This window comes from Podarcis vaucheri (assembly GCF_965113315.1).
Source record: "Podarcis vaucheri genome assembly, chromosome: 5".
Lineage (NCBI taxonomy): Eukaryota > Metazoa > Chordata > Lepidosauria > Squamata > Lacertidae > Podarcis > Podarcis vaucheri.
In genome coordinates, this window is record NC_138763.1 from 72,515,212 (window position 1) to 72,530,874 (window position 15,663).

A 15,663-nucleotide genomic window follows, 5' to 3' on the forward strand; every position below is an offset into this window, starting at 1 on the left:
TTTCTTTTTTTTCAGTCTTTCAGAGAGCCATTAAAAAGAGTCTAATTCTCTGTTGGGCTTTTATGAACGCGAACAATTAATATGCTCAGAATAAATGACACAGAGCATAACTGGATTGTGAAGCCTCTCCCCATTTATATATTCATCGGGAGAGTGCAAAACTCTCATCTTTACCAAAGGACAAGTGCATGGTTCAAGTGTGTTGAGGGACACTAACTTCTGGAGAGTGGGCTTGAAAGCAGGCTACAGATTGTGTTTATTATCCGCCGCACGTGGTTGTGAGAATGGAAGCAACCAGAGACATTTATTCCGGGCGGCCTAAAAGGAAACCTTGAAAGAAATATTCTCTGTATTTATTGCATTCTAAAAAGGAGCCAGGCAGGTCTGAAGGGACTTATCCTCCGGTGCAGGAAAAAAGGGAGCAGTAATTTGGCAGCCCTGCCCTACAATCTGTGCTACCCGGTCTCTTGGCATGAGAGATCTGTCTCAGAAAAGGCCTTGGGGTAACTGTGGAAGAGTTGCAGTTGGGTGCTGTGATAGCACCCGAAAATACAAAGTGTAGTCCTAGCAAACCAACTGGAGAGTTGAGTCCCAGTGAACTTGGAAGGGCTTGCTTCTGAGCAAACAGACTGGGCTTGCTTACATCCTCGTGCATCTGATTTGGCTCTTCTGTTTGCTTAACTGCCAGGATGTTCAAAACTTGGGAGAATTAATGGCCCGTTCCCTAATCCATTGGTGCTAACATCAACTAATGACAGGAAAGGAGGGGGGGAGAGAGAGAGACGGATGTGGTCTAATGTGTTAAAAAAAAAAACAACCAAAAACCGCACCACCAATTGTGTTTCCCCTTCATAAGCACTTTGCTAGGCATACATGAGGATGAAGCAATAAATTAATGTTCTGTAGTGGGGGGAGCACCATCTTTCTGCCATCTCCCCAGGGCATGTCCTAGCCAAACCGAGGCTCTTAAAAGAGGAACTGGAAGCAAACCTGTGGGGTGTTAGGAGTGCTTTTCCATGTCTCCTGTTGATGGGCCGATTCCCCGTTGCCCAAATCCCAGGCTCTCATTCACACCCTTTGCTTCCGGGCTGCTGGTGTTCCTCGCACGTCCTAGGAGCCTGACAGCGTGAGCCGCTGCTTGACCGCAGCCTCATCCCAAGCCTTGGCCTTGCTGCTGATTAAGACTTTCGTTGCTGGGCATCTGAGGGTTACGCGGCCAAGCCACCCCCTGACTTTCCTCCGAGGTCACCAGGAAGCAAGTGTGCGTTTTGTAACAAGAGATCTTAATTAGACGCTGGTTGTGGGTGCTGCTGCTGCTGCTGCAGCTGCTGCTGTGTCCCTAGCCTGGCTGAGGCTAAGGTTGCACAGCGCCCCCTTGTGCTCACTTGTTTTACTGCCGTAGGACAGTTTGGGAGAAACTGGAGCTTTAAAGCGGCATTTATTTCCTCTGTCGAATTACCCACCCCATCCCCTTTATTTTTAACTGAGCAGTAAATTCCGTTGTTCCTGCAGTTGAGGCCGGCCTAAACTGAAGTAGCACAGTACAGAAAGCACGGTGTGTGTGTGTGTGTGTGTGTGTGTGTGTGTGTGTGTGTGTAAGGGGGGGCTGCTGGCCCTGCACGCTCCATTGATCATTCAGGTCCATCATTGTTTTCTGTGTTTCGTTAATAACTGTGTCAGGAAAGAACCCGGAGGAAAGCAAAAAGCTTAAAAGGGAGCTGGAATTCCGCCCCACCCACCCCTGTTGCAACACAGCAATGAATGAGAAGCGGCGATGCCAAACTAGCCATCGACGCCGGGAGTTTCTAGGCAGTTAACTAATCTAACGACTTCCACCCCATATGCAATCAGAACAAAATGTTATGGAGCTAGAATTTAAACAGGAGGGAAGATGTTTATTTCTAAAGCGCTGGAAAATCTGTACGTTGCATCAGTGGCGTAGCGTGGGTTGTCAGCACCCGGGGCAAGGCAAGTAATTTGCGCCCCCTAACCCGTGGATTTGCGCCCCCTAACCCTAACCCTCAGATGTTGCGCTCGGTGCGGCCGGGCCCCCCTGCACCCCCCGCGCTACGCCACTGCGTTGCATAACGTTGCAGCAGCATGAAATACTGGGCAGAGGATAGAAAGAGGGTTTTGCTGTTAAGAATGCAGAAAAGGGATTTTAACAAGAAAGCAGGATCTGCAACAACATGTTGCTCTGTAGTTCCAGGAAGTCTGCCATGTCTCTCCCCTCACTCCAATACTCCATTCCATTCCATACCTCCCAGTGTTCTTCCTTGGCCTCATCACTCAGCATTCTATGGCCAATGAGCATGCTCAGTCCTCGCTGGCATGTTTTGAGGTCTTCCCCTCCCCACAAGTTTTCTGAGGATCGTCCAACCCCCTGCAATGCAGGAATATGCAGGGGTCCCATATGGGGATCAAACCTGCAACCTTTCCGTTATCAGCATCACACTCTAACCAACTGAGCTGGTTTATTTTATTTTATTTTTACTTCTGCAGACCTTGGCATTCCACCTCCTGATCCCTCCTTCTTATACATAAATGGTGCTGTTTGGGCTACGTAAAGATCCACACTTGCAGAATGAGATTGTTAATAGTGTATAGGATTTTTTTAAAAAAATGAATCTGAGCAAGATTTAGGGAGAATCATGGGCACCCATGGGGGGGCAGGAAGCTTTTTTTAAAAAAAGTTTATTTCTGTCGTTTGTAGAACCTGAAATATGAGACAAAACGTACAGGCACTATTCTCATTTTTTCCCCCTGAGAGATCAGCCTGCTCCCCATTTTCAGTGTTTTACTTCCCCCACCCCCTAGAAAAACTCCTGTGGGTGCTCATGGCAGTAGTATCTTTCAATCTGTAAAGTAGCCAAGGGTTTTGTTTAAAAATGGGAATCGTAGAACCTTCAGCATTTGTTTCTAGCATTATGATAGCTTTCAGCATTTCAGAGTGACGTTTGTCCAGTCAGCCATTGTCACAGCGATTACCGTATTTTTTGCACCATAACACTCACTTTTTTCCTCCTAGAAAGTAAGGGGAAATGTCTGTGCGTGTTATGGAGCGAATGCCTGCGGGTGGCGGGGGGGGGGATCTGCTGCAGTCGTGAGCAGAGGATCCATGGTTCCCCTTCCTTCCCTCCTCCGTGGCTTGCTTTGAAACAGCAAAGCGGGAGAAGAGCTTCTGAGTGGGGAGGAGAGAGGGACAGAGTGCCTGCTTGCTTTAAAGGAGCAAAGCGGGAGAGGAGAGGAGCCTTCTCCCCTTATACCCCTCTTCTTCATTATTAGCAGCATCCTTCTCCACCCACCCCACGCGTGCTTCTTCTCCCCTTAAACCCCTCTTCTGCATTATTAGCAGCATCCTTCTCCACACACCCCACGCGTGTCCCTTGTCCCTTGAGTGCTTTTCCTTCCCTCCCCACTTAAAACATGGTTACAAAGCACGGATCCACATGGATCCTCAGGATTTTTGCACTGGGTCACCCCAAATTCACCATCAGATCACATAGCATGTCCATGGCTACGTCTTGCCCCCCAAAAATCACGCACCCACTGTTGCCTGGGGCCGCAGTGGTGCAAAAACGTGGTTACAAAGCATGGATCCACATGGATCCTCAGGATTTTTGCATTGGGCTACCCCAAACTCACCGTCAGATCACATGTCTGTGGCCACAGCATGAACCACAAAAATTATACATCCGCTGTTTCGTTTAGAATATTTTTTTTCTTGTTTTCCTCCTCTAAAAACTATGTGCGTGTTATGGCCGGGTGCGTGTTATAGAGCGAAAAATACGGTAGTTACGTTTTCCTGTAAAGCAGGGGCAAGAAACAGAAGTTGTTGGTTTCCAACTCTCCTCAGCCCCAGTCAGCATGGCCCAGCAGTCAGGAATGTAGTCTAGCAGTGAAGTTCCTGCTTTTAAAGTCATCAGGATTTCCCAAACTTTGGTCTACAGCTGTTTTGGGACTACAATTCTCATCATCCCTGACCACTGATCCTGCTAGCTAGGGATGATGGGAGTTGTAGTCTGACAACAGCTAGCAACCCAAGGTTGGGAAACCCTGCTCCAGATGAACTTTCAGGAAGACCAAGATATAGGGATAAGAGGCTTCTGATTAGGAAGGCCTTCTATTAAGTAGTGGCTACAACTGAACTGACCTTTTCAGTGCTGGCCCCTGAACTTCTCTATTTGCTTCTTAGCTCTGTGTGACAGAACCAGAAATAAGCCCACCCCATTGCCTTTACATTCAGAGAGGCTTTTGGTGGCTAATGTTTGGCCATCTTTGGTGCCAGGCTCATCATGCTGGCCTCATGCTGTCTTTCTGCTTGGAATTCTATTTGCATTATTAAAGTATTTTGAGTGAACTCCACTTTGGGAACCATGACATGATTGAAAAAAGAGGGCCAAAATAATACGTACATTCAATTTTAAAGCCTGGTTTGTTGCTCACAACAGCCTTGATCTCAGGCATTAAGCAAAGAAACAAATCTGGTGTACGAAGGAGATTTTGAATAAATTTGATTAAGAGGATGCTCCATTTCAGGATGGTGGTGGGTGTGCCTTTTTTATAGAAGCAATTTAGGTTTAGATTTCATAATGATTTTTTTAAAAATGGCATTTTTCATTTCATGAAAAAAAAAGCTGTGGGCCCTGCTCCAGAATGTGCTCCTGATCTAGAATGGAGAAACTCACACCAGTTTCCTGGTGCAAATTGCCCCCTGCCTGGCTGCTACTTGCACCTCAATGTGCTGTTTGCAATAACCAGCACATCTGGGGACAGGTGGAGGACTTTCTGCAGGAAACTAGTGCTGTATCAGGAGCATATTCCTGCCATGGGGGCCGTGGCTGCATTTCCCCACACATAAAAGAATAAAGGTGGTCAGATTTGGTATGTACCTACCATAACATATAGCTGTTACTTCAGAGACCAAACTATACCAGTCTCCCTCAAGCTTCAGAGTGTGCTCTGCTGCCATTCTTCATATACAGTATGTGAAGGATCAGTGCTGGAGTCAAGTGGAAAGCCTTGGGGCAGTGGAAGGTGCCTTCTTTTCTCTTCCCTAGGGTATAGCTCAGAAGTTCGAGAAACAGCACCTGAGAAAAAGGCAATCTGAGCCTTAGATGCTAACGTTGCTCTTTTCCTTGTATGGGCCAGCATGAAGACAGTTTACATCTTTTCCAGGTGTTAGACTGGTACCGAAGTTGTGGAAAGATTTTACTGGAACTTTATAATGTTTGGGGTGTTAGGGGAGGGGTAGTACCTCTGGTGGGGAACACATCATGCTCCTTCTGGGGTAGTTGGTCCACCTTTGGTCCCCACCCTCAGCTCTCACCTGTGGCTCCTACAAGCAAGCTGTCAGCATGTAACAGCAGCCACACCATCTTGTATCTGTGAAGCGGAGTCTAGTCCATTAAAGCTTACGCCATAATAAAATTAGTGTTTAAGGTGCCATGGGACTCTTTTGTCAGATGTTTTCTGCAACAAACTAACATGGGTTTCCAAGTGAATATATACCTTGCAGGCTTGTTGTAAGGCTGGGTTGAGGAATCCTTCAAATGTTGCTGGACTCCAACTCCCATCAGCCCCAGCCAGCATGGCCAATGACCAGGGACACTTAGTGCAGCAACCTCTGAAGGGTCACAGGTTCCCCATCCCAACTGTAACTTGCTATGACATTTGCGCGCATGGTAAAGGTAAAGGGACCCCTGACCAGTCGTGACCGACTCTGGGGTTGCGGCGCTCATCTCGCTTTATTGGCCGAGGGAGCCAGCGTACAGCTTCCGGGTCATGTGGCCAGCATGACTAAGCTGCTTCTGGCGAACCAGAGCAGTGCACAGAAACGCTGTTTACCTTCCCGCTGAAGTGGTACCTATTTATCTACTGGCACTTTGACATGCTTTCGAACTGTGAGGTTGTCAGGAGTAGGGACCGAGCAACGGGAGCTCACCTTCTGATCAGCAAGTCCTAGGCTCTGTGGTTTAACCCACAGCGCCAGCCGCGTCCCATTTGAGCACATAAAGGTATACAAATAATGCTGGTGATGGTGATTCAATTTCACAAGGTCGGTGCAGGGTGTTGTTTTCCTGAGCAACACAATGAAAGGTGTTCCCCCCATCCACAAAGACTGCACAGAGGAGTGGGGAGTGGAAGCGCTCTATGAATTGGACTGTCAAAAAGCAACATCGCCAAGTGACTGCTTGCCTGCTTCCCTTTCCGCTTGCCCCATTGGCGCCAGCTCAAAAGCAGCCATAGTCAAGCCTGAAGGGATATCAAGGAAAGGCATTGGATTGCACGTAACAAAAGAGCTGGATGGTTGTGATCCCCTTGCCAGCCACTAAAGTCATACAGCCACCCAGGAAGAAAGGTGCCTCGGTGCAATCTTTGGTGCCCGGAGGAGGAGGCCTAGGCGGTGCAGATCTGATAACTCTGCTCTCCTGGCCTGAAGCATTCTAGGGCCTCTTTAATCATCACGGGGCTATTAAAACAGAGACGTCTGGCAGGTGTGGTTGCTGCACCTGCCAGATTATTATTATATGGTTATCTTCACTCATATGGTTGCATGGACCTTCAGCGTTGCGCAGTGCTACGCTTGCCTTATTGCAGGGGTGAGAAACCTGGAGACCGAATACAGACCTCCGGGCCTCTCTGTCTGCCCCTCAGGGCTCTCCCAGCCCATGTGCTTCCAGACTGCACCTGCTCATCTTCCTCTGCTCTTGGACTGAGTATTCTTGAACTGTGATAGTGCTTCGTTTGCTTTGGAGGAGGGTAGGGAGATGGAGGCTGGGGGCAGCAACCTCTGCCCTTTTGCATGGCTGGAATGTCCAACGTGGCTCATCCAGGGCTCCGCCCACTTTTGCTTCTGACCCCGCCCACCACCGTCACATTGCTGAAGTTTTCCCTTGAAGTGTCCTTTGGGCTGAGATTCCCACCCCTGATTGGTCAACTGAAAACAACCCTGTGAAGTTGCTCATTATTGACTCCCTCTTTTTGGTGGGGAGGACAGACTTCTAGCTGCTGCTGTTCATGGCTGAATACTAGTCATTGGGCAACAAGGACTCAGCCACTGAATAACTTCTCATTGATCACATGAGAGAAATGTGCTTGTGGTGGAGTTGAGAACTTGATGGTGGAACTCATATCTGAAGACCCCCTTGTCTCCCAACGAAGTGCAAGCCTCTAGTCCAGTTGGTCACTACTAAATCTCAGGACAGGGCAGTGAAAGAGAGTTGGTAGCTTGCATACTTTATGCTGATAGAGTTGTGTGTTTCTCTCCCCCCTGCCTCCCTCCCTCCTTGGAAGTGAATTTCTGGCTAAACATTTCATTGTCAGCTATAGTCAAGCAGGGATGGGCAACACAGTGCCCCCCAGATGTTATTGGACTCAAGTTCCCATTAGCCTCAGCCAGCATGGTCTTTACCAGGGGTAATGGCAGCTGGATTCCTCTCTGCCACAAACTCTCCCAGATCACTAAGCTCTGTTACCCCTTCAGCTTCTGCCACCTCCTCTTCCCTGTCTTCTCCCTCTGACCTCTCACTGTTGTCCCACCCCCAATCCCTGGACTCTGAGCCTTCTTCCCTTGGGGGTTCCCCAGCTAGTTCCTCCCACCATTCCTCTGCATCCAACCAATCCATGAAAGGTGCATAAAGGTAATTTAAGCCTCTGGACTTGATGGTCTGAAGGACTCCACTTGTTTAGATAGGAATGTATATTGTTTCACTCTTTTCAATGGTAAGCTGTGTTTGGGGGTCCTCCTGTTCATTCTACTGCACAGGGCCACAGACCCTTGCCCCAAATGCCAACCCAGAATGCACTGGTGCATGCTGTTCTTAAGCAAATGGTGGCCATGGTCATTGCCCGAGTGAGAGACCACGGGAGCCTTGTGTGAGCCAAAGTAAGCTTCATGCAGTAAATCCATGATTGGACCTCTCAGTCTATCTTACTGAAATGCATCTGGGAGGGTTGCCAATGTGACTGAGCTAATAAAAGAGTGGAATCTGCAGCCCACAGAGCCAGTGTGGTGTAGTGGTTAAAGTGTCAGACTAAGACCTGGGAGACCAGGGTTCCAATCTCCAGATGGCCATGAAGCCTTGGCCTAGTCACTGCTACTCGGCCTACTTTACTTCACAAGGTTCTTGCGGAGATTAAATGAGGAGAACCATGTATACCACCGTGAGCTCCTTGGAGAAAAAGGTGGACTAGGAAAGCAACAAACAAACAAATAAATAAACAGCAAGCTAACTGCAGCTTGAGGGCTGGGGAGGAGGTGTTTGAGAAAGCGCCATAGTGGAAGGATAAAATCACACACACACACACCAACACCACTGCCAAGACTGTGACCAAAATTGCTGGCACTCTCTCCTTCATGTAGCTGCATTTCAAGACAGACCATTCTTGAGGATCTTCCACATAGATTGGCCCTGAGCTTCCTGGAAACAGAGTGGGTTATATATAGGTGAAACAAATGGACATTATGGAGCAGGCTGTATGCTTTTCTGACCCACCCACCATCAGAAGTAGGTGGGAAAAGTGTGCGCAGAGCTGTGGAGAGTGGAGTTGCCTCTTCCACTGTCCAAATCCCATTTTGTAAAAATGCAATAATTCCTTTTTTTCTAGACAGGAGGAAAGACACATTAAAAACCGTCAGCAGAGTGCAAACAGTCCATCTTTTCTCCTTATCTCTTTGAGATTATCAGGTGCTGCTGTTTTTTTTTTTGGGGGGGGGGTTAACAGTGCTGTGGAGAGGTAGGAAGGGGGTTATTTCTTTATTCACCCCTCTAAGGCTAATCTTGCCTGCTTTCATCTGTCACAGACAAAACAAAAATCAGAAAGACCAGCGATGCTTCCTGGACATTTGAGACCTCTGTGGTCTCTGCATCCCCCTTCCTTAGCACGCACACTTGCTTGGGATGGAGGGGGAGGGGTGCCCAACATCCAGAAAAGGAGCAGGGAATGGGGGGGGCAGCCAGCGAAGTGTACACTTTCAGCCCTGTACTCATAATTCATCTTTGAGAAGGGAAGGGGAAGGAGGGGAATGTTTATTTAGGGATATTGAACATTAATGGGTTGAGATAGTCCTCTTGTCTCCTTTTCCACATATGACAAACAAAGAACATTTTCTGGTGCTTTTCTGCATGCAGCCGTTAAGATTGCTGAAGGAAATGTGCCCTGTGTGAGGCAGCCCTGTTAGCAGTCCCCTGCAGGCAGTTAATTTTGTAGGCCTGCCCTTCTTTAATAAAAAACAGGCCTTCCATACAGAAGAGGTAGAATGGTACAGCCACTTCTGCCGCTAGGAAAACCATGCAGGCTCCCAGGTTACACAGAGTTCTGTCCTGACCCTATCAGTTTCCAGCAGCAAAAGGCACAAAAAAGCTGCCCTTCTAAGCACAGCTAGGTCTGTTGGTGTGACTTCCTTCTTGACTTGCTTAAGATTACAACTTCATTTAAAAACAAGTCTCACTGATTTAAGGATTGTGTCATTATCGCAGGGCGGATCTACATAGTACCTGATCTGTGCAGTAGCTATTTTCCCTGTGGTTCAACAGCATTCCTCACATGGCAACAACTCCCGATGACCCAGAAAAGTTTCCACACCAGTGACATACTCTTCTCGGTACACCCAGCAGTGACGTAAAAACTTCTTGCACTGTTTGTTTGTTCTTAAATGTAGGTAGTAGTTCCTATTACATGTTATACAGATAGTCGAAAATTGCCACATGTGGAAGCAGTTGCTCAGGTTATGTATAGATCAGCCCTCAAGAAGACTGGTACAGTGAAGCCAAAGAACAATGACTAGTATTTCATGTTTATTTTAGCATCTGCATACTAGATCAGGGGTGGAGGGCTGTGTGCCTCTGTTGCTGTTGCAGTCCAACTCCTATCTGCTCCACTCAGCATGACCAACGGGCAGGTTCCCCATCCAGGGGCATCTTACCCATAGAGGCTAGTGGAGCGGGGCACCAGGGCACCAGGTTCTGGAGGGCGCCAGGGAAGAGGCGGAGGCTGGACGCGGTGCTTCCCAACATCAGCTCGCTGCCCTCGCCATGCCGCATCAAAGCAGCGCCACGCCCGGAGCCTCAGTCTGCCGTGGCCACCGTGGCACGAAGTGGCCAGCTGAGCCGGGAGGTGCCGCGTCCAGCCTCTGCCTCTTCCCCACTGGAGGAGCCGCCCTCCAGCTGCTGCCTGCCTCCTCCAGCCCCGCTGGCAGCGCCGTCCTCCCTAAAAAAACTCTTAAGAAACCGGAGGCCTTTCTCCTGGGCATGGTCGGCCAATTGGTGTTAAAGAAGGATAGATCTTTTTTTATGTATGCAACAACAGCAGCAAGAATACTCATTGCGAAATATTGGAAGACACAAGATTTACCCACCCAGGAAGAATGGCAGATGAAGTTGATGGACTACATGGAATTGGCGGAAATGACTGGCAGAATCCGAGACCAGGGAGAAGAGTCGGTGGAAGAAGACTGGAAAAAGTTTAAAGACTATTTACAGAAATACTGTAAAATTAATGAATGTTAGAAAGATGTTGGAATGAAGTTATATGGCTTTAGTAGAAATGTTATAAGGAATTAAGTATAAATAGATTATTAGAGCATTAAAGGGAAAAATAAAGTTAGAATGTGTTAAGACAATTATAGGATAGAAAACAGAGGAAGATGGAAAGGAATTGGTGAAATAATTAATAGAAGTGGAATACAAAAAGGAAGGTGTGAGGGAGTCGTGGAAATTAGTGAAAGAAAGATAAGATATTGAAATTGGACTGTGTTTTAAGTGGTTTTTGTTTTGTTTTGCTAGTTGTATGTTAGTGTTTTGCAGTTTGTTTGTTTTTTTGTATTGTATTGTATTATTGTATGTTTTTTCTTTTTTGGTTTTTTGTAGTGTTGTGTTCAATTTGTTGGAAAACTAATAAATATTATTATATATATATAAAAAACAACTCTGGGAAACAAGGGGCTGGGCGCCGGAGGGAGCTTTGCACCATGGTGCTGAATATACTTAAGACGGTCCTGTCCCCATCCTTGTGTTAGGTGCTGTACATAGAACAGAAGTGACAGGAGCTGGGATAGCTCAACTGGAAGAGCACAATACTCTTAATCTCAGGGTTGTGGGTTTGAGCCTCAAGTTAGGCAAAATATTCCTGCATTGCAGGGGGTTTGACTAGATGATTCTCATGGTCCCTTCCAACCCTACAATTCTATGATTCTACGACCCACCCGCTCATAAAGTGTACGGCAAATGACAATAGCACCCGTGTGCAATGAAATCCTATGTTTGCTTAGAAATAAGGATTGCTGACATCAGGGAGAGTTTTCAGTGTGTTTACCATCACAGGGTTATTGAGTTGCATCAATGAAGTTTAAGGCTGTACAGTCACTTGCACAGCTGAAGAGACAAACCACTCTATAAAGTTGGAACTGGAAAGTGGCTTGTCTCTTTAGCATGTGGTGGAAAATTCAAAGAAACATTTGTTTGCAGCATAGTTTCAAGGTCCCCTTGAAACTGTACCAGACACTTGTATATCATTGAATTCATAGAATTGTAGAGTTGGAAGGGATCATGAGGGTCATCTAATCCAGTGTTTCCCAACCTTTTTTGGGCAACGGCACACCTGTTTAAGGAAAAAAATCTCGCGGCACACCACCATTACAGCCCCGTGACGTCAGCGCGCAGCGTCACGCCGGGAGGGACGCACGAAAGTGAAAGTTTTTTCCCTCCCCCTTGCCGGGGAACCTCCAAGCTTTGGGGGTGGGAGGAGGCAGCAGAGCGAGGGACTGAGGGACGGCGGCAACTGAGGCGGCGGCGGCTGTTGTGGTGGTGGCGGCGATAGCGGGCGGAGGAGGGGGCGGCGGCGGGGCTTGAGGAGCCGTCGCCGGGAGTTGCTGCTGCTGTTGTTGCTGCTGCTGCCCGGACATGCCGGCCTCCTCCTCCTCCGCTGTCTCGCGCTCCTCCCTTTTGCACGCGCTGCCCCGCCGCTCGGCACCACCACCGCGGAGCCGCCCCCGGCTCGACACGGATCCTCGCCGCCGCCGCCTCTCACTGCCCGACTCGCCCGCCTCCCTCCCACGGCACACCAGCCAATGTCTCACGGCACAGTAGTGTGCCGCGGAACACCGGTTGGGAAACACTGATCTAATCCAACCCTCTGCAATGCACCAATCTTTTGCCCAGTATGGGGCTCCAACCCATGATCTTTAGATTAAGAGTTCCATGCTCTACCAACTGAGCTATTTGGCCCAGGGATCACATTTTTTGGAAACCATTGCCTCATATTACACAGGACGAATTATCGGCACTGCTTCCTTAATGTTTTTTTTAAAAAAAATCAGTGATTTCAGTCAGGGAGGAGGAATGCAAAGGTAAAAATCGTAATTCCATCTCCATGTTGTCACCTTCACAGCCCACATCTTAAATTTACCTGGGAATAAGTTCTCTTTTACCTTAGCACCAGAGTTGATAATAGGAAAAGCTAGTCAAGTGAAGGTGCAGAAGGATAGTGGCCAAACTAACAGTACCAAAATCCTCAACCTATGCTTGGAAGTGAAATTGACTTTCAATTGGATCTCTTACCTGTGAGGAGGGTGAAGGGGAAGAGCCTGGCACACGGAGCCATTCCTTAGGTACCAACGGGACCTATTGCTTCCCAGGCGCAGTGGAGAGGCTCGCCAATCGCCACCCTTCGGAGAACCTCTTTTGACGCGCCAAATCCAAACATTACCCGTGTCCCGAGTGACTCTGAGCCGGTGGTTTATGGTCCACGGCGCCGGAGCTTTGCTGCAGAAATAACTTAAAAGTGGGGGAAAGTGTTGGACTGCAAGAATGTCGTGCGTTAAGGGAAATGCTCTTCAACCAAGGCAGCGCGTATCCGTCCATTTCATAACATTTATGCACCTTAAAAACCCCACAGCGGTTTACAAAGAGCGAGAAAAGCAGCCTGAAACTTCTGGGTACACACGTGCACGAGATCGGGCTGCTGCTCGTCCGTCTTCCGGGCTTCCGCCAACTCGTCTGGAGAGGCTCCAGCTCCAGCCGCCGCCGCCGTGTTTTCTGCGCGGCCTGTGGGCCGTCGCTCGCTCCCTGGCGCCCCCCTTCCTTCGCCCGGCTCCGGCTGTCGCTGCGGCTGTCGCCCGCCCCCTCCCGCGGAGCCCTCCTCCTCTCCCTCCTCCTCCTCCTCCTGCCAGCCCGTCCCCTTCTCGCGGCTGGGCTCCCCTGCGCGCGGGACACCTTGGCACTGTCGGAGGAGGCTGGACGCGGGGAGGATGCGAGGAGCAGCGCCGCGCCGGCAGCAGCAGCAGCAGCAGCAGCGACAGGAGCCTCCGGCGATGAGAGCCCCGCAGCAGCAGCAGCCGTGGCTGCCCCTCTGAGCGCCGCTCCTACCAACTTGGAGAGCGGGGAGGAGCTGCCCAGCCTGGCACCGCAGGAGCGGCTCGGCGGCACCGGCGACCCTCTTCCTCGCGCGGCGGCGGGTCTCCCCTTTCCCGGCTGTGGGCAGAGGAAGAGTCGCGCGGCCCCCCGTCCCCACAGCGTGGCTGCGAGAGGCGGCGGGAGCAGGGCAGTCTTGGGGCGCCGGGCGGGGAGGCTGGAGCTTTGGAAGGGCTGCCGAGGGAAGAAGCAGAAGAGGAGGGCGCCTCTGGAGAGGGCGAGGAGGCGGCGGCGCAGGAGGAGGCGCAGGAGAGCGGCAGACGCGGCAGCCTCGTCCGCGCCCAGCGATGGCTCCTGCCTGGAGCCGGGGAGTTTCTGGCCCCGGCGGGATCGTCCTGCTCCTGCTGCTGGGGGGCATCGGCAACCTGAGGCTTTGCCACGCAGGTAAGACTCGGCGCGGCTCGTGGGAACGCCAGCGGGGCTGAGGGGGGGGGGGGAGGCGGGTAGCGCTGCTTCGTCTCTTCAGGACTTTGCTGAGGTGGAGAGAGACTTGTATCCTCTCCTGGTTTCCCATCCGCTTCCTAAAAGTTACATTAGACTTTCAAACACCCCCCCCCTACCTCGAGCCCGTTTCCCACTTTGCCGCTTGTGCGTATGGATTCTTCTGCCCGCGCTTATTCCGGCGTCGTCGAGAAGGGGAGCTGGATTACTTGGGGGGGGGGTAAAGAAACGAAAATAATTGCTTTGCGCTCTCTCTCGCTCTCCCCCACCCCTCTTTTGGTAATCGAACACCCCAAACAACGTTGCTAGTAAGCGGTAGCGGGGGAGGGCGGGGGCCTCGGCGGGCCGAGTTTACCCCGCGCTGCTGGGACGACGGGACGGTTCCCCCCGCTGTTTTGAAGAGAGGGTGGCGGAGAGGCGCGGTTGCCTCGGTCTGAGGGACGGGGAAGGTCAGAGGAAAGAAGTCGTCGTGGTGCTGCCTGAGTCAGGGGCACCCAAAGAGGAGAGTTTTCCACAAGTGCATCGGGAATCGTTCCCAAACACAGCCCCCCCCCCATGCTCGGAAGTAGCCGCCGTGGTGCTCAGGGCGCAGCTTTTCCTCGGAGGAGCGTTTTCCAACCTTCCTTAGGAAAGATTTTTCTTTCTTCTTCTTGCCTCCCAGAAAAGTGAATATATAACCCAGCTCACCTTGCAAAAAAAGGGTTTGCTTCGGAAGGGGGACGCAGGATCCCCGCTCTCGGGGCAGGTGCATGCGAAGGATGCTCGTCCTCTGTGTACGGTTAACTCGGGAATAAAGCCTACTCGTTTCACTTACTCCGAGGAAGGCAGCGTTGGGATTCACACTTCGGAGGAGTGAGTTCTGTAGGGTCGTGATTCATGTGTGCATAAGTTTGTGGCGTTAGGTTGGCAGCCAGTGTGCACTTACCTGGGAGTAAACCCCATGGAACCTACACTTGCACCTGAGTAAATGCGCTTATCTGTTATATATATGCAAGTAACTGCACACAATTCCCCTGAAATCCAGGTTCCTGGTTAATTGACAGCAATAACTCTTATACTTTTTGCCAGGTGATGGGGGTTGATGACTCCACTCGTAATTCAAGCAGAAGTGGGTGATACTGCTCTGAATCTTTGTCATGAGTGCCCATGGTGGAAATCTGAACGTTTTAAAAAAGTAAATTGTCAGAGCCCTGAAGCAATGTGCCTGACTCTTTCAGAGACTATCTGTATTGAATAGTCACTGTGCATGAATTACCCCTTGGAAAGCAATGCTTTAAAAAAATCAAATCTGTGCAAAAGCAATCTGGATTCTCTCCTGCAACAGGAACTAACTGACTGGGATGTAACCGCCCCTCCCTGAGTGGCATCTGAGTAAGTTGCTGGCCTGAGAGACTGCAATTCAAAGTAAATCACCTACTTCAAACCAGGTTGCTAATTTGAGGCGACTCCTGCATGAACTCTCTTCCACAGCCTTACTGTTTTAGACTCCATCCCTAATGCACCCTTTCGCTTGAGCAGGAAGTCTTTTTGAACTCAGTGGGGCTTGCTTCCAATTTAACACCATAGTGTTTGTGCTGTTAAGCTGCTATCTGAAATAGGTTATATCGGGGAGTAAGTCCTGTTGATTGTCTGTTTCCACATATCACTTTAGGATATGTTGTAGTAATCTGTTGCAGCAGGAGGAAGCCAGAGCGAGGTGTTGGTTATCTTCCTGGCCAGCTTATTTGGAGACAAGTTCCACAGAGTTCAACAGGACATCTATGTAGCGCATTTAGGAAGGGGGAGTCAAGTGTAGAGTGATTATCGGGCT

General features: G+C 49.8%; 1 protein-coding gene and 1 long non-coding RNA gene across 5 annotated transcripts in view; one reads left to right on the forward strand and one right to left on the reverse strand.

Moving 5' to 3' along the window:
• Positions 1–4,731: 4,731 nt before the first annotated feature.
• Positions 4,732–14,997, reverse strand: LOC309532211. 2 transcript variants are annotated; one of them, XR_014219655.1, is made up of 3 exons: positions 14,541–14,997; positions 13,973–14,061; positions 4,732–5,090 (listed from the first exon to the last, which is right to left on the reverse strand). It is a non-coding gene; the product is annotated as an uncharacterized lncRNA (long non-coding RNA). The 2 variants fall into 2 exon arrangements; XR_014219656.1 differs by lacking the exon at positions 14,541–14,997 and adding an exon at positions 14,209–14,248.
• Positions 13,230–15,663, forward strand: part of UNC5B (unc-5 netrin receptor B) — a 216,738-nt gene continuing 214,304 nt past the window's right edge. For all 3 annotated transcript variants that reach the window (XR_014219592.1, XM_082222021.1, XM_082222022.1), the window contains exon 1: positions 13,230–13,796. Coding sequence is in view for 2 of the 3 variants with exons in the window: in XM_082222021.1 (XP_082078147.1) it covers positions 13,700–13,796 (97 nt within the window). In the remaining variant the exon portion in view is untranslated. The remainder of the gene's footprint in view (positions 13,797–15,663) is intronic.